We start from the raw sequence: 25,741 nt of genomic DNA, 5'->3' as shown, positions 1-25,741 counted from the left end.
ATGTTTGAGGAAAGTAAGGGAAAAAGAACAGGAGTCTGCCTGGTAATCTAGAAAATTCTTCCAGATCTTATCTAAGACCACCAAGGTGATAACTCTATGAGTCTGAAAAAACCACAGCATTATTGGACTTGGGACCCAAGTCTTTTAATACTTGAAAGTCTTCCCAAGAAGAACACGCACAAACAAGTTTAGACTGTGAAGGCTACAATAAACACCTAACTCTTCAGTGCCCAAACACCAAAGAACATCTACCAGCACCAGCACCATCCAGGAAAACATGACCTTACCAAATAAACTAAATAAGTCACCAGGGACCAATTCTGGAGAAACAGAGATATATGACCTTTCAGACAGAGAATTCAAAATGGCTGTTTTGAGAGAAAGTCAAAGAAATTCAAGATAACACAGAGAAGGAATTCAGAATTCTATCAGATATACTTTAAAAGGAGGTTGAAATAATTAAAAAGAACCAGCAGAAATTCTAGAGTTGAAAAATACAATTGGCATGATGAAGAATCTTTTAACAGCAGAACTGATCAAGCAGAAGAAAGGATTAATGAGCTTAAAGACAGGCTATTTGAAAATACATAGTCAGAGGAGAAAAACAGAAAAAAAGAATAAAAAACAATGAAGCACACCTACAGGATCTAAAAAATAGCCTCAGAAGGGCAAATCTAAAAGTTATTGGCCTTAGAGAGGAAGTAGAGAGAGAGACAGAAGTAGAAAGTTTATTATTCGAAGAGATAATATCAGAGAAATTCCCAAACCTAGGAAAAGATATCAACATTCAAGTACAAGAAGGTTAAAGAGGCCGGGCGCGGTGGCTCAAGCCTGTAATCCCAGCACTTTGGGAGGCCGAGACGGGCGGATCACAAGGTCAGGAGATCGAGACCATCCTGGCTAACACAGTGAAACCCCATCTCTACTAAAAAATGCAAAAAAACCAGCCGGGCGGGTTGGCGGGCACCTGTAGTCCCAGCTACTCGGGAGGCTGAGGTAGGAGAATGGCGTAAACCTGGGAGGCGGAGCTTACAGTGAGCTGAGATCCGGCCACTGCACCCCAGCCTGGGCAACAGAGCAAGACTCCGTCTCAAAAAAAAAAAAAAAAAAGAAGGTTAAAGAACACAAAGCAGATTTAACCCAAATAAGACTACCTCAAGGCATTTAATAATCAAACTCCCAAAGGTCAAGGATGAAGAAAGGATCCTAAAAGCAGCAAGAGAAAAAAGAAAGAAAATAACATACAACGGAGCGCCAATACATCTGGCAGCAGACTTTTCAGTGGGAACCTTACAAGCCGGGAGAGAGTGGCATGACATATTTGAAGTGTTGACAGAAAGAACTTTTACCTTAGAATTAACTTTGCCACTAGCTGGTTGCTATCAATATGTACTAGTCACTTACCTTCTCATCTATGAAAGGAAAGTGGTTTTATTCAGGGGTTTATAATTCGCAAAAAGGGTAAGGAATAACAGATTATTCTGAAATATAATGAAAGCTAAGGACTTTGTTCAAAGGAAGAGGATGCACAAATGTACATGCATATCTACATAGAGTATCTAGCATAATGTTTACAAAAATGTCATAAGTGTCCTGAAGCCTGGCTATGGGTTTTGTTCAGAATCCCTTAGTCAGAGGGCTCCCCCAGTCCTTGCTATCATAGATCAGGGTATTACTTATATCCTTGACTATATCTTCATATGTTTTAGACACAGAGATTCAACTTTTTAAGGCCACTGTACAAAGAAAATGACCTGCCGATTCATAGCCCTCACATTTCCTCCTTGGGAGTCTGAGTATCAGGATACTGCTGGGGGTCTTTGTCATTAGCTGTGCTCCTTACAAGTTTCCAACCTCTCAATGCTTTGTATGATGAAAAACAGTTCTCTTCTCCCTCACACCCATCCTTCTTCCATCTGCTCCTTGGAGAACAGGACAAATTCCTCACTCCAGAGGATTTATAACCAAGCCCAGTGGTCTCCTAAAGCAAAGCTGCTCATACTTAATCATCTGAGGACCTTGTTAAAATGCAGATTCCAGCTCAGAAGGTCCCTGGTGGGGTTGAGAGTCTGCATTTTTAACAAGCTCCCAGGGACCACTCCAGTAGACACCAACTCTTAGCCCTCACCCCTAGTTCCTCAGCCCCCTCCCCACACTCAGCCTAAGGGCAACTCACACAGTGTCTCTAGAAGTTCTCTAGTAGCCTCTAAAGGGTGTTACAGCTCTTGTAAAACACAAACCCATGCCCTCCGCAGCTTTAAAAGAAACAAGTTTGTGTAACGCATTGCTGTGTCACAATAGCGGAAAAACCCTGGATTTGAGAGTCTGACAAACCTGGGTTTGAACTCCATAATCTAACAATGTGATTTCTGGCAAATTGTGATTTCTATGAGTTTCATCTGTAAAACAGTCTTGTTGAGATACTTAAAAGAGGTAATGCTACTCCAATGACAACCTTGATTTAGCATCAACCTTAACATTTCCTAATGATCCCTCAGGAATATTCTAACATAGAGTCCACCAATTCCTCCAGACAAGGTCTAAACTCAGTTACAGTAACATCAGTCTCAAATTCCTCTTTGTGTTCCCCTTAAGATCCTATGTGCAAAGCCGGAGATATCATGCAAAACAAGAGTGAGCTGAGAAGGCAAGATTTCTTCTTCACAACTCTGAGGCTTCTAGGAACAACACAGAGAACCTGAGCATCAGTTTTCTCACATGTAGCATAAGGGAGATAAAGCAGATATCTACAGGGACTGACACAGCTTGCCTTCCACAGTAAAATGCACATGGGTCTCTAAGTCTCCGGATACCACTCAGTTTTCCAAAGTAGACAAATAAACACAATTTTAGTTAATACTCAAGGTTGCATCTGATATACTCCAAATGATGGTATTGTTCTCTCAATTCCTGTATTTCATATTTCTTTCTGTACCAGTTCTTCAAATTATACTACTGTGAACCGTGTACTTCTCATTACAGATTAATCAAAACAAAACACTATTAATATGTTATTTGTCATCTGTTGTTAAGGACCTTCCCAAAGTATTTCTACTTATCATCAGAAGACTGTGTACAACATTGTGAGGTCAATTAGTGCTCAAAGAATCACTTGAACTCAGGAGGTGGAGGTTGCAGTGAGCCGAGATCATGCCACTGCACTCCAGCCTGGTGACAGAGCAAAACTCCATCTCAAAACAGAAAAAAAAATTAGTGCTCAAAGGTATATCTTTGTATCATGTAACAGATATATTGGTAGTAAAGTTAAGACAAATCACATTTTAAGGACACTAAGAAAGCATATTAAAGGGAATATGAAATAAATTTGTTACAAAAGAGGAAAATAACCATATAAAGGTTAGCATATCACTTCCCCCTTCCTCTCTGCAAATAGTCTATAAAGATTTTCATGTACCACTTTTGCCCAAACTAGTGTACAATTATATGCTGTATTAAATCAGTAAACTCATACCCGACTGTGTGTACTGCTCAAATCAATACTTTGGTCAACCAACAGCTTTAATGCAGTGATTTTTTATCCCTCCCGTGTCATCAAAATCACCTGAAGATAGATAAATGTACAGATAAAGAATGAATGAATGGATGGATGGATGGATGGCAACATCTGAGTCCCATGTTCCAGAGATGATTTAACTGGGCTTGGGTTGAGTCCAACCATCATTGTTTTTGTTTTGTTTTGTTTTGTTTTGTTTTAACTTGGTAGCTGGGTGCTTACCACAGCAACATCTTGTTCTGTGCTGTTGCCTGCTTCTTGGGAATACCTTGCCTTTCGTACTCTTTCCCATAGCTGCCTGTGGTTATCAGAGCCTCATTCTCCTCATTAGCAAAATGAGGATAATATTAGTCTCTTCAATCATCAGCATTTTTTAAAAAGCACCCTAGCAGATTCAAATGTATAACCAGATTTGAGAATCACTACTTAGTCAATGGTTTTTAAATCACTTTAAGAAAGCACAGACTTAAAACACATTATTGAGATTATAGACTATTTTTTCCATCTTTACTCTTTTCTATGCTTTCCAAATTTTCTACAATGAACCTGTGTTGCTACCATCAGAAAAAATAAAGTGAAAAAATATTTTTAAAGAAAAACAGCAGCGGCCAGGCGTGGTGGCTCACGCCTGTAATCCTAGCACTTTGGGAGGCCAAGGAGGGTGGATCACCTGGGGTCATGAGTTCGAGACCAACCTGGCCAATATGGTGAAACCCCGTCTCCACTAAAAATACAAAAATTAGTCAGGCATGGTGGTGTGCACCTGTAATCCCAGCTATTCGGGAGGCTGAGGCAGGGGAATCACTTAAACCCAGGAGGCAGGGGTTGCAGTCAGCCACGATGATACCATCGCACTCCAGCTTGGGCCATAAAAGCGAAACTCTGTCTCAAAAAAAAAAAAAAAGAAAGAAAAGAAAAGAAAAACAGCAGCTACAAATTCCCAAGCATAGATGACTCTTCTATATTTTCCTGCTTAACTTATATCCAAATACTGTATTTCTATGCATATCCTTCTTTTTTAATGCTCCCCCTTCCCTACCCTTCAAGATTCAGTATAAAATAGACTATCATCACAGAAAATAACCATTATCAAATTCATGAATTCAATAGTTCTGTTGAGAAAATATGTATTGGTCACCCTAAGTCTGGGGTTTTCAACCCAGCAAAATCTAATTGGTTGCCCATTAGAATCACATGAAGAGTTCCAACAATTTCCCCATACCCTGGCCATACCCTAGACCAAAAAATCAGAGCTTCTGAGCTGACACCCAGGAAATAGTTTGTTTTTATTTTTGTTTGTGTTTTATCCCCAGGTGATTCCAATGCACAGCCAAGGCTGGGAACCATTGATTTAAAGCATTAATTACTTACAAGTCTCCACATCTAGAGATGATGAGCTTCTACTTAGCTTAAAACACAATACCGTGAAATTCTCACATTGGCACAATTTCAAAGAATGGTCATTTGTAGAAATGCATTGATGTTCAATTTCAAGTTGGCAGGGAGTAAAACTAGGACACTAAATAATAAATGTGCTCCCTGTTCTTCCTTTTAATTGAGCATAAGCCACCATCCTTTACATTTCAATGGGAGAAATTCTAAAAACACTTATATGTCAGTCACATATGCTGACAAACAGGCAAAAACATTTTCACGGATTCTATATTTATCCTACCCAGAGAAGCATTTACTTCTCAGAGTGATCTTGCTACCTATAAGTCAGGAATGTACTCTCATAATGCCTGAGATTCTTAGAGGAAAGGCCTAGGTGCTGACCATTCTTCTTGTTTGTAAAGCTGAAATAAAAGTGCATCTTCTTAACTTTTAAAGAAGTCCTATACTGTTTGATTATTCTCCTCGTGTACCCCCGCCCCAGGCCTCCTTTCCTCCTCTCTTACTGAGAAAACTAGTGCTTTTTTTGTTTGTTTCTTTGTTTTGTTTTGTTTTGTTGTTTTTTGATGCAGGTCTATTCCGTGCTCTCTGCAGTAACAATTACCCCACAGACAACACTTACTTCTGGACTGGAGATTTTCAGACACAAGCAGCAGAGAATTTTAATAGTATGCAAACAACTGCAATTAAACAACTTTACTGATAGTGCTATTTTAAAGACAGAAATCTTCAGTTTCAGAGTCAGGTAAAATAGATATCTATGTATAACCAACATGGAACATCTACAATGAACTCTAAAAGCCTTTTGAAATTACTTTAAGAAATTCTTTTAAAGAAATGGCTTTGTTCTTGCCCATTTCAAGGCAGTATGCATTTGTAATATATAATCTTTTCTAAGGCACACTTGGATTCTCAATGGTCTTCTTTTCCTTCTTCATCTCAGCAAGGATGCTGTACGAGTATTTTTTTTCTGGCTTTCCTATGGCAAAATTCTGAGTAAAGGCAAGGAGAGAGAACTGATGCATTTCACAGCACAAAGATTAAACACCAAACTCAACAGAGAGTGCAAAAATAGTGAAACCGCTCTTATCTCCCTTATTATTATTATTTCCCTTTTTTTTTTTTTTTTTTGAGATGGAGTCTCGCTCTGTCGCCCAGGCTGGAGTGCAGTGGCGCAATCTTGGCTCACTGCACGCTCCACCTCCCAGGTTCACACCATTCTCCTGCCTCAGCCTCCTGAGTAGCTGGGACTATAAGCGCCCGCCACCACGCCTTTTTTTTTTTTTGTATTTTTTTAGTACAGACAGTGTTTCACCACGTTAGCCCGGATGGTCTCGATCTCCTGACCTCGTGATCCACCCGCCTTGGCCTCCCAAAGTGCTGGGATTACAGGCGTGAGCCACCACGCCCAGCCTTTCTCCCCTATTAAATAAAATATAGAAATTCATTCAGCAATATTTTATTGAGCACCTACTATACACAATGCATTGCACTGTGTGCTGCAGATATAAGTCCGAACAGTCTCTGATCTCCTGGACCTCAGGTTGGAGAGACAGAAATGAAACTAGTAATCACACAATTAATAGTTTTATTACAGTAATGATAACACAATGAAGCAGCAAAATTAAGCAGCAATGCACAATGACAGGAAATCATAAAGCAGGGCCTGACCTGGTCTGAGAAATCAAAAAAGTCTTCTCTGCTGAGGAGACTTTTACTCTGGGATTGAAAGGATGTGTTCGAAGTTGGCTAAGTGAAGAAGCAGTGAGTTATGTGGGCAAGGAATGCAAAGGTCAGTGTTGCTGGGGAGTAGAGAAGGGGAAGGGTGAAATAAGGTTGGCAAGGCAGATGAGTACCAGGGCAGGAAGGAATTCTGCTCCACACATGTTAAGTCTGAGGACCTGGAGAGCATCTGTGGAACCATCAGGTAGGCAGATGGACATCTGAGTATTCAGCATGGAGGGAAGGTCAAAGCCATGAACAAACTTTTGGAGTTAGCAAAGACATGGGAACTGAAGCTGTGGGAGTAGGTGAAGCCACTCCACACTAGGCTAGAGGCTTTAAATTAAAAATCTGAATATTCCTTTGAAATCAACAATTTGCACTTGAAATAACCCCAAACATATTTGCTGAAAGGAATGAGCCCTAAGAAAATATAAAACATGTCACAGATCTCTATGGGGATGACTTCATCCACATGGTAAGAAGGAACAAACTGCAGTTTTTCAACTTTCTTTTGATAGATGGGAGACTGGAGGGTTTCATGATTACAAATACAGTCACTAATTATTACTGGATCCAAGAAAAAAATCTAGATCTTTTGTATAACTAAATTAAACAATTATGTTGCCCTAGAAGAACTCTGAATCTACTCATGGAAAGATTTTTCATCCTCCCATCAATTTCTGTGCATACATTAGAAACAGAGTGGGACAGACAATTGGGAAAATGAGAGAGCAGAGGAAAACTAATTCTAATTATGGAAATGCAGCTTCAAGAACAAAGGCTTAAATTTGTAACACAGGTCTAAGGGGAAATAATTCTCATAAGTAACCACTTAAAACATGAAAAGTCTGCAAATCTGAAGGAAAAAATGACGGTTTATTATACACATTATTTCTTCTTTCTAATTGAGTAATTAGAAAATTACCAATTCCAATTGCCAATTCGAAAATTGGTATTCCCAAGCATAAAGGAATAAAACAATCAAGGGCCTTTCTGCCTGGCTGGACTCTCAATGGCCAAAGGTTTAAGAGAGAGTTTGAGAGTCTCATGGAAAAGGCCATCCAAGACGTTAACTTGGCAGCAACAGGCTTGTTTCAGAAAATTGAAAGCTAAAGCTTCGAAGAAAGAACACCGTCATTTCTCATCCACCTGGGCTTCCCATACATCCAGATCTCCAATTTGCCACTTAAAGAGCACCTTTTCATCCCCCTCATCGTTGCAGAACATAAATGACCTTGCATAGAAAGCATGACAGAGAGATCACAGTGGGTTCAGTTACCCAGAAAAATTCCTTCACTGAATTAGATTCCCGATGAGGAATAGAGGCTGATACACCTCAACATGGATTTTTATACATATAGATCATTGTTTGGGTCTGATTAATCCAGCTACATAATGTTGCAAAGAGCAAACAGAATAAAGAACACCAGTAGCTTTAGGGAAATCAAGTCGCCCTAATCTAAAATGTTAGTGAACAAGGACGTGCCTAGAGTGGCTCTAAGAGTCCAAGAAGAGCTGTCAGTGGTTGGGGGGGGCTGGGATTTCATCCATCAAAATCACATTACCTGAGCCATTGTTAGGTGTATAATATCCTCAATGCCCAGGGTAGCAGAGATGGCACTCTGAGGAGTGAAACTGGAGGAAACACCCCTCACCCCCAGAAACAAGCAGGGGAAGAGCTATGAAAGAATGACTTAGAGATTGCCTAAGTTGGTAACATATGGGAGCAGCCCCCCACAGTGTGAGAAGAGACTGTCGTCAGTAGGTCTGAGAAGAGCAAGGGGCAACTTCACACCCCGTTCCATCTTTCAAGCCCTTGCAGTCTGTAGAGCTCCACATGAAGAAATAATGGAGAGAAGAGAAAGGCCAGGAGCCAGACAGTTGCCCCAGTGTCCTCAGGGGCACAGGAAGCTGTGCTCTAGCCAGAGGAAATTGACAGCAGAGAAGGCATGAGGCTGAAGCAAGATGGCAGGTCCTCTCTGGAGGGTCCTTGGTAACAGAGGGAGCCAGGATAAAACTGAGAATCTACAGATGATGGAAGCAGAGGGAGTCTGGATCACCTCACTGCTGCTGACATACAACAGGGACATGTGGGACAAAAGGTCCCTGCTCTCTTCCTTGTACCAAAATCTGTGGAACAGGGCCTTGAATTCTCCTTCAAGGGGAAGGAGTATAGCAGAGACAGAGGAACCCTCACCTTCAACCACCAACAGCCAGGTCAGGGGGTAAGGGGGCTTAATGAATCTGAGATTGAAATTTTAAAATGGACTGGACACTTAATTGCCAAAATTAGCCAGAAAGCAATAGAATCTACCCAAGATGCTACAATGGGACAAAGTATTTTCTGAAGCATTCACTGAAGCATATATGCTGCACTAAGTTGAAAATGCTCAATAAACCAGTTACAAATAGAATGCTCATCATAAAGAAAGATGAAAAAAAGGAAAGAACTTTAGATTTTAAAATATAAATAAGTAGCATTCACTGAGAGGCTTTCATTGAGAATTTTTATATCTCCAAGACATCGAAGAAGAGCATATGTTCCCAAAAGGTCATAGAACAAATATATTTCATACCAGCTCACATTAAAGGTTGTTTCCTTTGTGTTCTAAACTAGACATAAATATCCTCTTTTGTAAGGCCTAAATGGATGGCTGTGATTTCCTTCAGACAGGGGAAGAAGAAAAGGAGATAAATCAATGTGCTCAGTTAACTCATAGCAAATTCTCCAATTAGCCTCTGTTTAAAAGTAGGGTGAGTAGGGGAGGTAGACAATCTCGCATTTCTTAAAATTTTAGCACTTAGAAACTTAGAAGTCGTTTTCCCTAAATGCCAGCATTTTGCTGATACGGAAAACTTAGTCCCAAAGAGAACAACTCACCCACAGTAACTCAGCCAGTGGGAGCCCCTACAAAGTGTCACACCTGGGTCAGGCCATGCCGCCCTCTGTCTAAATCTTCACCACCTGCAAGATGCACCTGAACATCATAGGCTTGAAAGGATACCCGCCCTGATGCTTTCTGCTTCGGTGGCCATCACTGGAAAGTGGAGAGCCTTGTGGGTGGGGCCAATAAAAGAAATCTACTGGCCAACGCTGCTTCCAGAATTAGTTCTATTATAATTTATAAAACGTAAATGATTCAAATATATTTTCTCCCTTAAGGCCTATCTTCTTTTTTTTTTTTTTTAACTCTTCCTCTTCAATCTGTCTTTGAAATTTCTCTCTGGTCCTCTCTAATAATGTGATGATAATACTTTTAATCTTTTATCTTTTTTTTTTTTTTTTTTTGAGACAGAGTTTTGCTCTTGTTGCCCGGGCTGGAGTGCAATGGTGCCATCTCGGCTCACTGCAACCTCCACCTCCCAGGTACAAGTGATTCTCCTGCCTCGGCCTCCCAAGTAGCCAGGATTACAGGCACCCACCCCCACGCCCAGCTAATTTTTTGTATTTTTAATAGAGACAGGGTTTTGCCATGTTGGCCAGGCTGGTCTCGAACTCCTGACCTCAGGTAATCCACCTGCCTTGGCCTCCCAGAGTGCTGGGATTACAGGCGTGAACCACTGCGCCCAGCCTGATACTTTTAATCTTAATGATGTTCATGAAATCTTGATTGTCATTGCATTAATAGGAATTCTATGTGCACAAGTATTTTCTGGACCTAGAAAAGGATGCTTATAAAGTTATGGCTGGAAACGCTAGGCTTTGATTCAGTAAAGAAATGCCACTCTAACATAAAATCTAGTGATGCCCCACAAACCGAAAGCAGGCAGGCTGCCAAAGTCTAATAAACTGGCTGAAATCAATTGGAACCCTAATTCACTTTTGCATAATTTCATTCTCCTTGCATATTTACCAGTCAGAATCTGGCATTCTTCTCTTTTCTTCCAGTGCAGATGGAATTCCAGTGAGGGAGAGCTTTTCACTCTTCATTTTTTAATATAATCACATTTGTCCTGAAAGCTTGTGTGTCAGTCCTAGATATTGGTCTCTCCATGGTCAGGAGAAACCTGTGACCATTCACACACACACACACACACACACACACACACACCCCACCTCTCTCCCCTAAAGGGAAATGCAGCATTTTGCCAGTGCAACACTAACTACAAATTTTACAGTCCAAAAAGAAATCTTATCCTCTCTTCAACACCATCTTGCCAGCCTTTTATTCTCATACCCTAGGTCTGAAGAACACTTCCATCTATCATACACCTATCTTGATGTTTGACTACACAGAGACCTCACACTTTGCTGCTATAAGGGAACTTTACAATCTGGCACAATCCGCACTTGAAAGACAGGGAAACTGACAGCCCCAGAAGTGACATGAGGCTACACAAGATAGTTGTTAAACTTGGATTAGTACTAGTCTTCAGGATCCCATTTCAGCCTACTTTCCATTACAGACTAGCGGTCAAGTTTCTACCCTCACATCACCAGCTACGTCTGTGGCCAGGAAGGGGAGGCTGGATAACAAGTAATCATTTAATTAATTAACTAAGTCAATTAGTTTTCTTAAAATGTAGTTCTGAGGCAAAGTAAAAGTATTAACATATATATAGGGCAACTTCTTGAAAAGGCATACTGCATAAATATTTAATAAGAGAATTACCCTTAATTTTATCCCCAGATAGTAAGAGATACTCCTAATTCAGTCCAAAATGTTTCTAGTCTAGATTTGTAATGGTTATTCAGAAATATTCGTTTAACAACATGATGGCAACAAAAGTAAATTTTCCTATAAGAAGTTGAGATGATACCCTAATAACTTACGGGAAAGCAATTCATACTTTTTCCAATAGTACAATTACAACTAGCAGTATGTGAAAACAAACATCAAGTCGCTTATTAAGGAGCTCAAATGTCTGGAAAAGCTTATGTGCGTAAGAAATTGCATGTGCATATTAATTGCAATTACACTAATCACTGGTTAAGAATCAAGACTGCATCCCAGGTCGGAAAAAAAATACTGCAATTCACTGAAAGCAAGAGAAGCAGCTGAAGATACAGGCAATTTTCAAATCAGGATAAATCATGAAGGTATAAGCCATTAAGGCAAGGTTCATATGGCACCAAACATTCTTTGCTCAAGATTTTTTTCTATTGCAAACATATCAGAAGAATAAAAGTCAAGTAGGGGAAGATCCCGGAGATTAGTTTCTCTAATAGGTGCAAATTCCTTTGGGTTTTTCCTAAAAATCTAGGCAAAAGACAGACAAGAGGGAAACAGAAAAATTCATCATGCCTAACAAGGTTTCGCTCATCATTGGGCATAGAAGTCAATTCAACCAACCAGTTCATTTCTGTGAAGCACTATTTCCCAACCTTTCCAATATTTCATTTCTGCCTCAGAAATGTGAAGATGAAAGAGTAAGTAGATAAAAGACCAGACATAAGCGAACTCCTAATAGTACGCTTAATAGTCTCTTTCTCTTTGGGTTCTGGGATTGTGGGTAATATTCTAAATTGTTTCCAGTGAGAATATACCACCTCTATAATCAGAAAATGAGGCTATGAATATGCTTTATGAACTGTGAAACTACACAAATGTTACATTTTTATTTTTGCTGCTATTGACCATTTTAGAGTTCTCATTTTAATGTAGCTCTTTTATCCTGGCAACACTGCTGAAGTCTGTCTGTAGAAAAAGAACCTGGCTGGCATCATTTGCACATCCAAGTATGCTTATTCCAAAAGTCTATTATTCTACACGGGAAATGGTTCTTTCCTGTTTATGGAAGAAATTTTTTTTTTTTTGGTTGATTTGGTTATGTAAGGAGAGTTATCAACAAAAACAAGGAGAAGCCAAAGTGAATAAGCAAAAGTGTGGTCAGTAAATGTTCAAGAAGCCCAAGAGAAATCTGACATTTCCCACTCAACATGTCCTGTCCCCTTTCTTTTCTCAGAAATGTTCTGAAATCCTCTACAAAGACATTATCACCAGAGCTCCCTTGGTTTAAAATATCCCAAGACTTCTCACAATTCTTCCTTAAGTTAAGTAAGTTCCTATGTTAACAGATTCTTTTTCAGTAGAGATAAAAGAAGAGCAAAAGGCATCTTTATTTCCTGAATTACAACATATCCTGAGGCAAGGAAATCCAAAATGATATTTTACACTATCAGAAATATATAAAGTTATTGCTGTATTATAAATGAATAGAATCATTGTTCTAATCGGCTTTGATTCTTTTAATCTTGGGAGGATTTAATATCTCTTAAACCCTTTCGAAAGAGTAATTCTTGAATGTAAGAAGTAACCAATTCATATTTTAAGTATTATACTGCCCCCTTGTGTATCTTGTGTTTAGTGAAAAGGGAGCTCAGACAATATAGTAATTGTAATTCTCAGAAATACTTCAGTGGAATCTGAGTTTAGAACTTCTATAGAAACAGCCTCAAAAATCATTGAGACCAGCACGCTCATTTCACAGAAAAGAGAACTGAGTTCCTGAAAGATGATATAACTTGTCCAAGGCCATACACTGCTAGTCAGTAACACAGCAAATACTGTTATATAGAACTTAAGCCTCAGAATGTTAATTTTTTTAATTAAAATGGAGATGGCAGCCTGAAAGAAGAAAAAATAGTGAGGTGTTGGAATTAGGCAGATCAGGATTTGAATTTTAGGTCACCATTTCACAATCGCCAAAAGCTTTAGTTCCCCCATTCATAAAATTGGTTGAATAATAGCTATGGCAAAGTCCCTGAAAGGATCCAGTATGACAATGTTAATGTTCATCAAGCCCTTGGCATAAATATCTGCAATATAGTAATAAACTAATTGGTAATATGACTATAAAAATACATAGAAAAATTTTTAAATGATTATAGCCTTTGAGATCTCTGAATAAAGGCATTCTAAAATAATGAAAATAATAATGAGTTTAAGGCACTTAAATCTAAACTCTTTAAAAATTGGCACAAAATAAAGCTTGAAAAAAATAAACCTAGTTCTTCTAACTCCCGTGATTCTTCTATTATCATATTTACTCTTTTTTAACACAAATAAATTTGCAGCAGAAAAATACATAAATCAAACACTGCATGAGAGATAAAGCAATGAAGAGGACCCTTGGCTAAGGCTCAGAGAAAAGCAACGCAAAATCTCAGTGCCACAGTGTCAACTCGCCATCGCCACGTCTCCTCTGCTAAGGGCATTTCACCACTGGAATGTCAAAAGAATCAACCTGGAAAGGTGGAGGCAGAAATTTTCATGCTGACCTTGCTAATACCTAATTAGTTACATCAACTTGGGCAGTTATTTCATCTGTTTCTCTTTCTTCATCTGTAAAATGAAGTCATTCTCTACTTTATAAGGCCCTTTACTGAGGTGGTATAATGAATGTTGAAAAAACACTATAAACACTAAAGTGCTTAATAAAGTAAGGTTAAATGTGTTATCTTAAACTTAGTTTAAAGCAATAATAAACATTAAGTCTGTCGTCAAATTGGGGAAGACTTCAGAACAACCAATCTTAGAAAGGTGAAAGCAGCTTAGATTACAGGATTCTGTTAAAGAGCACTCCACTGCCCCTGAAATCTGTCTCTTCCCTCTACAGTTCCACAGGCCTCTGATGGAGATTACTCCAAAAATTCTGGCACCACATAAGTCTTTGGCTTTTAAACCGGTTTCACCCTAGGGTATCCTGACAGCAGGATTGACAGAGCTTATCCCTGACTGTATACCACAAACAAACAGATACCAGCAGGGTAAAGGCAATTTGTCTTAGTTTGGCATGAAAATGACTAATATTGATTCCTCTCTGATTCACAGCGGCAGTCCTCTACCCTGATAGTAACGGTTTAGTGCTGCAAACTGTTCTGTTCTGTTTTTATATGGGACATAATATACAGATAAGTCTTAAAGCCCTAAAGGACAGCAATAAAAGTGGGTGGACTTCTCTTCAATAAGTGTCTAAAGCAGGTGACCACAAGCACCCTCTAACATCTCAGTTTGGAAGTCCACGCTCTGCTAGTAATAAGCATTGACTGGTGATCCAGAAATATTAACTGAACAATATATGGTCCTCGCCCAAAATAATTACAAACATCAGAAAGGGATATCACTGGAGTTGACAGTGTGGTAGAAGAGGGAAGGCACTGGTACCAGCTACCCCACAAAGTAGACAGAGAGAACACTATTACAGTTGTTGAGGTGGGGCCCGTTGCTTACAACTGGAGACAGTAAGTGCAAAGGGACTTCTTGGGTAATTATTCATAAACAAGTTAACTCAAGCTCTTGGTTCCATCCAACAATTATACCATATTTGCATCTAGAGTGCTAGAATAAAAGGCCTGTCAGAAACAAAATAAAAGATCCAACTATATAAATACAAGAGACAGCTTACCATGAAACACACTGTTGTCCACTAGAAAATGCCTGCGGTACTGCACACAGTTCTTTTTTTCCAAGTTCCAGTAACTCATTGTCAGAAGATTTCTGGCACAGCATCAAAACCAAATTGCCCTGTCCAGGGAAACAGAATGAGACAAAAATGAAGAAAACGGCAGCCACACGCTCACTCTGGTAGCATAATGCCATCGGTTGCCCAGCATTACAGGGCAACACATACGGCATACAACTTCTCCCCACATGGAGCTGGAATCCCCCAGGCCCTAAGACATTTCCCACAAGTCTTCCCAGGGTCTAGAATGTCATTCAGCATATCAAAACAGTAACTTTCTCAAACCACCTTTCAGGGCTCAATGTTACCCGTCTCCAGGGGAAATAAACCTACCGTCAGGGAGCAGGTTTCAGGACTGGTTTATGTGCTCCCGGCCTCACTCCTAGTAGTCCAAGATCCAAACTAGTCAACACTGGTAACATCTCAGGAAATTTCAGTTGCAGGTGGGGAGGCAACTGACAGGAACGAAGCTATCATCCCCAGTTCCTGAATTTTGTGTCAGTGCAGCATCCACGTGGCCATGAATGAGCCAAGCACATTAACAAAACGTGCCTTCCTCTTTTTGGTTCATTGCTGGTGTCCATTTAGGACCGCTAGGGCCTGGATCTGCCCAGGCTGAACTCAGTGGTGTAACTAGAGCTGGGCACAGGCCTCGGCAAGGTAAACTAGCAGTGTCTGCTCCTACGTAAGACTTGCTCCATCACAGACACAGGGAAACACAATGCTAGCTAGAGCAACAACTTGAAAAGCAGAGATCTGAGTTGATGAATTAAATTCCTCCAAAAGCTGACGTGCATAACCCTGAACAAGGCCTCCTTTGTTCACAGGATTTGGCTAAAGCAACTTTTCAGAATTCCAACCTCCTTTCTGTTCACAGAATAAAGCCAGGCAAAATCAAGCAAGGCTGGCATGCAGCAAAACCCACAGGTGGGAAGCAATTTGTCATCTCTCCTACTAAAACAACCTAGAATTTTGTAAATATACCCCAGGATGAAATCAGTCCCTTAGTGAAAAATATATATATATTATCAGAGTGTTGTCTATTCATTAATGGAACAATTGGTGAAGGCTCCTGAAGCTTTTGTCAGAGCTTCTCCTTGGCTCCCTATGACCCAACCTTAACCCACCCCACCAGGGATCTTACCTAATTTTTGCCTATCCTGCCTTTTCTCTGGCTCCATGCTGGACTCGCCACTTCTTCTTGCCTCATACCCACCTGGCTAATCTGACTGCTTATCCTACTCCCTCAGGCTGAGGGAGTCTTACTTACTACTGCATGGAACTGACTACAAAATACAACAGAATACAGCTAATGATGAAAGCAACCCAACCTCTGCCCTCTCGCCTGCCAATACCATATACTACAAAGGTCTCTTCTTTAAAAAGTATTTTTAGTTATACAAATAATACAGTTATATATGTTCATTAATTTTAATAATGTGCATTTGTTTATAGTTAGCAAAATATATTCACATACATGACTCTCATTTGCCCCTTATTAATCTTCTGAGGTGAGTACTGTTTTCTCCTTCTACAACATTAAAGAAGATAAGGTGTTAGAGATTAACTGATTCACCCAACACTGCTAGGAAAAAATAGTAATGAGACTTGAAGTCATATCTTCATATTCCAAAGTCAAGCCATAATAGGAACTAGGACTTTACAAAATGAGGTGGCTTAAAAAATACAATCTGGGCTGGGCACGGTGGCTCATTCCTGTAATCCCAGCACTTTGGGAGGCCAAGGCGGGCGGATCACGAGGTCAAGAGATCAAGCCCGGCCTGACCAACACAGTGAAACCCCATCTCTACTAAAAATACAAAAATTAGCTGGGCGTGGTGGCACACACCTGTAGTCCCAGCTATTCGGGAGGCTAAGGCAGGAGAATCACTTGAACCCGGGAAGCGGAGGTTGCAGTGAGGTGAGACAGCGCCACTGAACTCCAGCCTGGTGACAGAGTAAGACTCCATCTCAAAAAAAAAAAAAAAAAAATCTGCTGGCCAGGCGCAGTAGTTCACGCCTGTAATCCCAGCACTTTGGGAGGCCGAGGTGGGTGGATCATGAGGTCAGGAGTTTGAAACCAGCCTGGCCAATTGGTGAAACCCTGTCTCTACTAAAAATACAAAAAATAGGCCAGGAGCGGTGGCTCAAGTCTGTAATCCCAGCACTTTGGGAGGCCGAGACGGGCGGATCACGAGGTCAGGAGATGGAGACCATCCTGGCTAACCTGGTGAAACCCCGTCTCTACTAAAAAATACAAAAAACTAGCCGGGCAAGGTGGCGGGCGCCTGTAGTCCCAGCTACTTGGGAGGCTGAGGCAGGAGAATGGCGTGAACCCAGGAGGCGGAGTTTGCAGTGAGCTGAGATCCCGCCACTGCACTCCCCACTGGGCGACCCAGAGCGAGACTCCATCTCAAAAAAAAAAAAACAAAACAAAACAAAAAATTAGGCCGGGTGCAGTAACTCACGCCTGTAATCCCAGCACATTGGGAGGCCGAGGCAGGCAGATCACAAAGTCAGGAGTTTGAGACCAGCCTGACCAACATGGTGAAACCTCATCTCTACTGAAAACACAAAAATTAGCTGGGTATGGTGGCATGTGCCTATAATTCCAGCTACTCAGAAGGCTGAGGCAGGAGAATCACTTCAACCCGGGAGGCGGAGGTTGCAGTGAGCTGAAATCCTGTCACTGCACTCCGGCCTGGGAGACAAAAACTCCATCTCAAAAAAACAAACAAACAACAACAAAAAATCTGCAAATTATTATACATTCCTCCCCTCAAAAGGTAGAATCTAAATTCACCTTCCCTTGAATATGGGCTGGACTCAGTGACTCGTTTCTCACAATAAAATCAGCTGGGAATTATGCTATGAGTCTTCCATCATGAGGTCATAAAAAGGATACCACTTCTGCCTAGTTCCCTATCTCTCAAGATGCTTGCATTGGAACCCAGCTACCACACTGTAAGGAAGCCCAGATTTAAGTGTTCTGGCTCACATGCCCAGCTAGCCCCTCATCCAACAGCAGCATCAGCCACAGACATGTGTTATGCTGAATGTTTGTGTCTGCCCCAAATTCATATGGGGAAATCTAATGCCCCCCAATGTGATAGTATTAGGAGGTGGGACCGTGAGTTTCCACCCTTATGATTAGGATTAGTGTCCTTATAAAAGAGACCCTAGAGAGCTAGCTCTACCCTTCCACCATATGGGGACACAGCAAGAAGTCAGCAGTCTGCAACCCAGGAAAGGGCCCTCACCAGACATCAAATCTGCCAACACCTTGATCTGAGACTTCCCAGCCTCCAGAATCGTGAGAAATAAATTTGTTATTTATAAGCTACCCAGTTTATGGTATTGTTATAGCAGCCCAAAATGAAAAAAGACAACATAAGAATAAATTAATCTACAGATGATTCTAACCCAAAGTATTTCAGATGAGGCCACAGATACTGATGAGAAGAAGCAAGTCATCCCTCTGTGCCTCATATGTATTTCTGACCTATAGAAACAGTGAAAGATAAGGCCAGGCACAGTGGCTCACGCCTGTAATCCTAATACTTTGGGAGGCCGAAGTGGGTGGATCACCTGAGGTCAAGAGTTCGAGACCAGCCTGGGCAATAAGGCAAAACCCCGTCTCTACTAAAGATATAAAAATTAGCCAGGCGTGGTGGCAGGTGCCTGTAATCCAAGCTACTCGGGAGGCTGAGACAGGAGAATCACTTGAACCCAGGAGACAGAGGTTGCAGTGAGCTGAGACCGTGCCACTGCATTCCAGCCTGGGCAACAAGAACAAAACTCCGTCTCAAAAAAAAAAGAAAAAAGTGAAAGATAATAAATAATTATTATTTTAAGACAAAAGATTTGGGGTAATTTGTTACACAGCAATACATAATGTAACATATAATACATGTAACATCCTCTTAGAGGATGATCATCCGATCGGAGTTGAGACCTTCAACTCTTTTGTGACAGAAGCACAAACCTACAGACATGTATGTAATATTCATATACTTTGGCACTAGCTCACATCAATGGCCCAGGCTTTCCAACTTCCAGATCTTTTTGCTTTTCTTTAAGGGCCAGGTAAAATGCCACTGCCTTCATGAAATGCCCCTAGGAATCTCTCCCTCCAGTTTACCTACAATACTTTCATGCACTGAACTCCCATAATCCTGTTTCCCAGTTATTGAGAACCTACTATGCATCAGGAACTGTGATAAGGCTTTACATCAGTGAGTCTCAACCTTGACTACACATTGGAATCACCTGGGAAGCTTAAGCCTCCTGACTCCCAAGCTACACCTAGGCCAATTACATCAGAATCTCTAGGGGTGGGATTTGGGCATCAGCAGGAGACTGACGAAAAGATGCTCTCCGTCTGGCCTTCAGATTTAGAGATAATGGAGGTGGAGATAATAAAGAGTGAGTACGCCTGGGGCAAGGGAACAGAGCTCTGCAATAAGCCTCATTTTAGCTTCCACCAGATTCAGAAGAGCCAGGCCCTAGGGCTCACTAAAGGGATTCAGGTGAAAGGGATGTTAGACATCAACTAAGACAAACCTCTCATGCTGTAGCCAGAAGGAAACCGAGGCCCAGAAACGATGTGTGGCTTGCAAGATAACACCTCTAGCTGGAAGATGATAAACTGGTGGGAAACCCAGCCTCAGCAGTTCCAAAGCAGGCTGAGTCTTTCATGGCCCCGTTTGTGTGAACACAGTAGGTAAAAACAACTACTAAAGTATACTACATTCATTTATTTTTTAGACAATTTATATTACGTTAGAGAGGTATTTCCCCTGCATCTTGTATCCAATTTGAAGTTGTTTGGTCAGTATTCAGGCAAGGATGGTTTTAAATTGATCACCTTGTTTTTTCTTTTCAACTTGCTTTTAAGACTTACAAAATACTCCACATCCTAAGAGGTCTAGGTAATATAACCGGTTACACATTCAGAACTCTACAAGCATCTACATCTTATAAATAGAACATGCAGATTTATGCTTTTTTTTTTTTTAATTTATTTATTATTATTATACTTTAAGTTGTAGGGTACATGTGCATAACGTGCAGGTTTGTTACATATGTATACTTGTGCCATGTTGGTCTACTGCACCCATCCACTCGTCATTTACATCAGGTATAACTCCCAATGCAATCCCTCCCCCCTCCCCCCTCCCCATGATAGGCCCCGGTGTGTGATGTTCCCCTTCCTGAGTCCAAGTGATCTCATTGTTCAGTTCCCACCTATGAGTGAGAACATGCGGTGTTTGGTTTTCTGTTCTTGCGATAGTTTGCTAAGAATGATGATTTCCAGCTGCATCCATGTCCCTACAAAGGACGCAAACTCATCCTTTTTTATGGCTGCATAGTATTCCATGGTGTATATGTGCCACATTTTCTTTTTTTTTTTTTTTTAAATTTATTTATTATTATTATACTTTAAGTTGTAGGGTACATGTGCATAACGTGCAGGTTTGTTACATATGTATACTTGTGCCATGTTGGTCTACTGCACCCATCAACTCGTCATTTACATCAGGTATAACTCCCAATGCAATCCCTCCCCCCTCCCCCCTCCCCATGATAGGCCCCGGTGTGTGATGTTCCCCTTCCTGAGTCCAAGTGATCTCATTGTTCAGTTCCCACCTATGAGTGAGAACATGCGGTGTTTGGTTTTCTGTTCTTGTGATAGTTTGCTAAGAATGATGGTTTCCAGCTGCATCCATGTCCCTACAAAGGACGCAAACTCATCCTTTTTTATGGCTGCATAGTATTCCATGGTGTATATGTGCCACATTTTCTTAATCCAATCTGTCACTGATGGACATTTGGGTTGATTCCAAGTCTTTGCTATTGTGAATAGTGCTGCAATAAACATACGTGTGCATGTGTCTTTATAGCAGCATAATTTATAATCCTTTGGGTATATCCCCAGTAATGGGATGGCTGGGTCATATGGTACATCTAGTTCTAGATCCTTGAGGAATCGCCATACTGTTTTCCATAATGGTTGAACTAGTTTACAATCCCACCAACAGTGTAAAAGTGTTCCTATTTCTCCACATCCTCTCCAGCACCTGTTGTTTCCTGACTTTTTAATGATCGCCATTCTAACTGGTGTGAGATGGTATCTCATTGTGGTTTTGATTTGCATTTCTCTGATGGCCAGTGATGATGAGCATTTTTTCATATGTCTGTTGGCTGTATGAATGTCTTCTTTTGAGAAATGTCTGTTCATATCCTTTGCCCACTTTTTGATGGGGTTGTTTGTTTTTTTCTTGTAAATTTGTTTGAGTTCTTTGTAGGTTCTGGATATTAGCCCTTTGTCAGATGAGTAGATTGCAAAAATTTTCTCCCATTCTGTAGGTTGCCTGTTCACTCTGATGGTAGTTTCTTTTGCTGTGCAGAAGCTCTTTAGTTTAATTAGATCCCATTTGTCAATTTTAGCTTTTGCTGCCGTTGCTTTTATGCTCTTTTTTAAACCTACAGATTAATTATGGTTCCATACAAAATAGTCTCATTGCCCTAAACTCCACTATGCTCTGCATTCTCCCTCCCTCCCCTTTAGTCCCTGACGAGCACTGATATTTTTTTTTTTTTTTTTTTTGAGACGGAGTCTCGCTCTGTAGCCCAGGCTAGAGTGCAGTGGCCGGAGCTCAGCTCACTGCAAGCTCCGCCTCCCGGGTTCACGCCATTCTCCGGCCTCAGCCTCCCGAGTAGCTGGGACTACAGACGCCCGCCACCTCGCCCGTCTAGTTTTTTGTATTTCTTAGTAGAGACAGGGTTTCACCGTGTTAGCCAGGATGGTCTCGATCTCCTGACCTCGTGATCCGCCCGTCTCGGCCTCCCAAAGTGCTGGGATTACAGGCTTGAGCCACCGCGCCCGGCCAAGCACTGATATTTTTTACAGTCTCTATAGTTTTGCTTTTTCCGGGATGTCTTCTGGTTGGAATCACACAGTATATAGCCTTTTCCAATTGGCTTCTCTCACTTGGTAATATGCATTTAATGCTCTACATCTTTTCATGGCTTGAGAGTTCATTTCATCCTAGCATGAAATACTAGTCCATTGTCTGGATGTACCACAGTTTATTTATCCATTGAGCTACTGATGAACATCTTAGTTGCTTCCAAATTTTGAAACCTATACAGATGCTGCAAACATCCATGTGCAAGTTTTTGTGTTGATACAAGTTTTCAACTCATTTGGGTAATACCAAGGAGGGTGACTGCTGGACTGTGTGGTAAGAGTATGTTTACTTTGTAAGAAACAGCCAAGCTATCTTCTAAAGTATAAGATATTTTGTATCATTTTGCATTGCTACCAGCAATAAATGATAGTTCCTGTTGCTCTACCTCTTTGCCAGCATTTGGTGTTACAAGCGTTCTGGATTTTGGCCTTTCTAATAGCTGTGTGGTGGTACTCATTGCTGTTTTAATTTCCATTTTGCTAATGATCTATGATGTGAAGCACCTTTTCATATGCTTACTTGCCACTAGTGGATCTTCTTTGGTGAGGTGTCATTCATTCACCCATTCATTCATTCATGTATTTATTTTGAGACAGGGTCACCCTCTGTCACCCAGAGTGAAGTCCAGTGGCATAATCAAGGCTCAACTGCAGCCTCAACCTCCAGGGCTCAAGCAATCCTCCCACCTCAGCCTCCTGAGTAGCTGGGACCACAAGCATGAACCACCATGTCTGGCTAATTTTTTAACATTTTGCGGAGACAGGGTTCCATTATGTTGCCCAGGCTGGTCTCAAACTTCTGGGTTCAAGGGATCTTCCTGCCTCAGCCTCCCAAAGTACTGGGATTAAAAATGCCAGCCATCATTCCTGGCCTTTGAAAAAATTTTTAATCAGGTTGTTTACTTACTGGCAAGTTTTAAGAAGTGTTTGTTTGATTGGTTGGTTGGTTTCGTTTTTGTTTTGAGATGCAGTCTCACTCTGTCACCCAGGCTGGAGTGCACTGGCGCCATCTTGGCTCACTGCAGCCTCCGCCTCCCAGGTTCAAGCAATTCTTATGCCTCAGCCTCCGGACTAGCGGGGACTACAGGCACACGCCACCAGGCCTGGCAAATTTTTGTGGTTTTTTAGTAGAGACGGGGTTTCACTATGTTGATCAGGCTGGCCTCAAACTCCTGGCCTCACGTGATCCGCCCACCGCAGCCTCCCAAAGTTCTGGGATTATAGGCGTGAAGCATTGCCCCCGGCCTAAGTTTTAAGAGTTTTTTAAAAATGTATGTTGGACAAGAGTCTTTTATCAGATACATCTCTTGCAAATATCTTCTCCCAAACTGTGATTTGTCACTAACAGTGTCTTTTGCGGAGCAAAAACTTTTAATTTTCATGTCTAGCTTATCAATGAAAAAAAAATTAGATTTTGAATCCTTACAATGATTCACAAAATAACTGACAGTGAGTAAGGAGCACCATGTAAGGAAATAACTGATTGTTATTAAAACTAGTTTTATGGCCAGGTGCAGTGGCTCATGCCTGTAATCCCAGCACTTTGAGAGGCTGAGGTGGGCAGATCACTTGAGGTCAGGAATTTGAGACCAGCCTGGTCCACATGGTGAAACCCCATCTCTACTAAAAATATAAAAATTAGCCACCCATATTAGCATGCACCTGTAATCCCAGCTACTCAGGAGGCTGAGGAAGGAGAATGGCTTGAACCTGGTAGGCAGAGGTTGCAGTGAGCTGAGATCGCGTCACTACACGCCAGCCTGGGCAACAGAGCAAAAAACTCTGTCTCAAAAAAACAAACAAAACTAGTTTTAAAATATGGCTCCATGTTTACAAGCTTGAAAAGCACAGAAAAACTCAAAAAAAATGTTCAATGTGCTATTACTTATCCCCTAGAGACAATGACCATGGGCACAGTGGTCTTTTTTTTTTTAAACACAAATTAGATATTATAAGTCTACTTCTTTTGCTTAATAACTACTAATATGTTGCAACCCTCTAGATATATCAACAAATATACTTCTGCAGAACATAAATGTGATTTGAAAAAAATTGTAATGAACTCTACTCAAAGACACCAAACACAAAAAATCCTAATGCAAAAATAATAAATAAACAGAGCCATGTAAGCGTGTAGAGGACTCATGCACCCAATGGACTAAAACAAATTCCTTAAAAGTTAAAAATGCTCCTAAGCTCATTTTACAAGTGATAAGCAACTTTTGTAATTATGTAAAATCATGTAAAAATCATGTAAGATTTCTTTATTTCTGACACTTTTAGTTGTAGTTAACATGACCAAAATTGCCAATACCAAACAAGTCATATGTGGCAGTAGGGACACCACCAACAAAGAATATTAGAAATTTGGCCGGGCGCGGTGGCTCAAGCCTGTAATCCCTGCACTTTGGGAGGCCGAGACGGGCGGATCACGAGGTCAGGAGATCGAGACCATCCTGGCTAACAGGGTGAAACCCCGTCTCTACTAAAAAAATACAAAAAACTAGCCGGGCGCGGTGGCGGGCGCCTGTAGTTCCGGCTACTCGGGAGGCTGAGGCAGGAGCATGGCGTGAACCCGGGAGGCGGAGCTTGCAGTGAGCCGAGATCCGGCCACTGCACTCCAGCCTGGGCGACAGAGCGAGACTCCGTCTCAAAAAAAAAAAAAAAAAAAAAAGAAATTCAAGGATGGCACTTTTAACTAAGAAAAGTGGGAAGTACTGAGTAATAATCATTTGTCAATACTTTTAAAACGCGACAATGAAAAATAAAATCCTTCACACCCACACCCACTTACTAGAATTAAAGCTCCCTTTAAGAAAGCTCTACCATGGTGAACGTCTGCTGATTTTTCACTCTTCTAGAAATTGCACCCCAGTTTTCCTCTGGGAAACTCCTTCTCCTACTCTCCGTTCAAAAGATTCAGGTGCTGTCAGCTTCATCCCCTGATTCAGGTAGGCATGTGGCTTAGGCTGCAAATCAGAGAATTGCATCCACCCGGCCTGTTTCAGATCACTGAGAGTCAGGCACAGATTTCTGTTTGAACTCTTAGGGAAAAAAACAAAAACAAAAACCTTCCTTTTCAGTTTTATTTGAAGTTGCAAGGTCTAAGCCTGAAGACCTAAAGCTCCTGGCCACCATCTTGTCAATATAAGGGAAAAATTTGTGGAGACTGGATCCAACCCAGAGAAATGGGAACAAATCAAGTCCTGGTAATATAATCTGCCACACCTGAAGCTAGATCTATCCTTGCACCTTCTAGTTAAATAAGCCAGTACATTCCCTGTTTTGTTTTGTTTAGTTTTGTGTAAGCCACATTGAGTTGGGTTTTCTGTCACTGGCACCTAGAGTCCTGACTGATGAAATATGTCAGCACAGCAAAATGTAAAGAGGACCCATCTGGCCATCGTGAGCTCTCTATTCTGGTTTCACTTCTAACAACCAACTCACAGGGGACCTTCGGCAAGTTTTTAACAAGTCCTCTCTGAGTTCAAAAATATGACTCAGTATTTTATTTCTTGGGCTTTCCCTAGGGATATGACGCATTCAAGCCCTTTGTCCTGGCTGAAAAGGATTCCCTCATACTATCTGAAGGTGTATTTAGGCAAAGCAAAACACAAAATCTTTTCTTCAGCTTTAGAATTCCTTTAGCTATTTTCAGATGTGAGGCAAATCGATATTGCTGCTTTAACCTGAGTTTTATGAAACACTACAGATTTGTTCAAGCCACTTGA

The 25,741-nt window shown here is 41.0% G+C and overlaps 1 protein-coding gene across 3 annotated transcripts in view; it reads right to left on the bottom strand.

The window, feature by feature from the left end:
* The window catches only part of PLCH1 (phospholipase C eta 1), a 256,547-nt gene that overhangs the window by 198,298 nt on the left and 32,508 nt on the right, over nucleotides 1-25,741 (bottom strand). For all 3 annotated transcript variants that reach the window (XM_025375496.1, XM_025375499.1, XM_025375498.1), the window contains exon 2: nucleotides 14,981-15,099. In XM_025375496.1, the coding sequence (XP_025231281.1) occupies nucleotides 14,981-15,059 (79 nt within the window). In that variant the 5' untranslated portion in view covers nucleotides 15,060-15,099. The remainder of the gene's footprint in view (nucleotides 1-14,980; nucleotides 15,100-25,741) is intronic.

The sequence above is a fragment of the Theropithecus gelada genome, chromosome 2 (genome assembly GCF_003255815.1).
Source record: "Theropithecus gelada isolate Dixy chromosome 2, Tgel_1.0, whole genome shotgun sequence".
NCBI lineage: Eukaryota > Metazoa > Chordata > Mammalia > Primates > Cercopithecidae > Theropithecus > Theropithecus gelada.
This window is presented reverse-complemented; position numbering and strand designations above follow the sequence as displayed.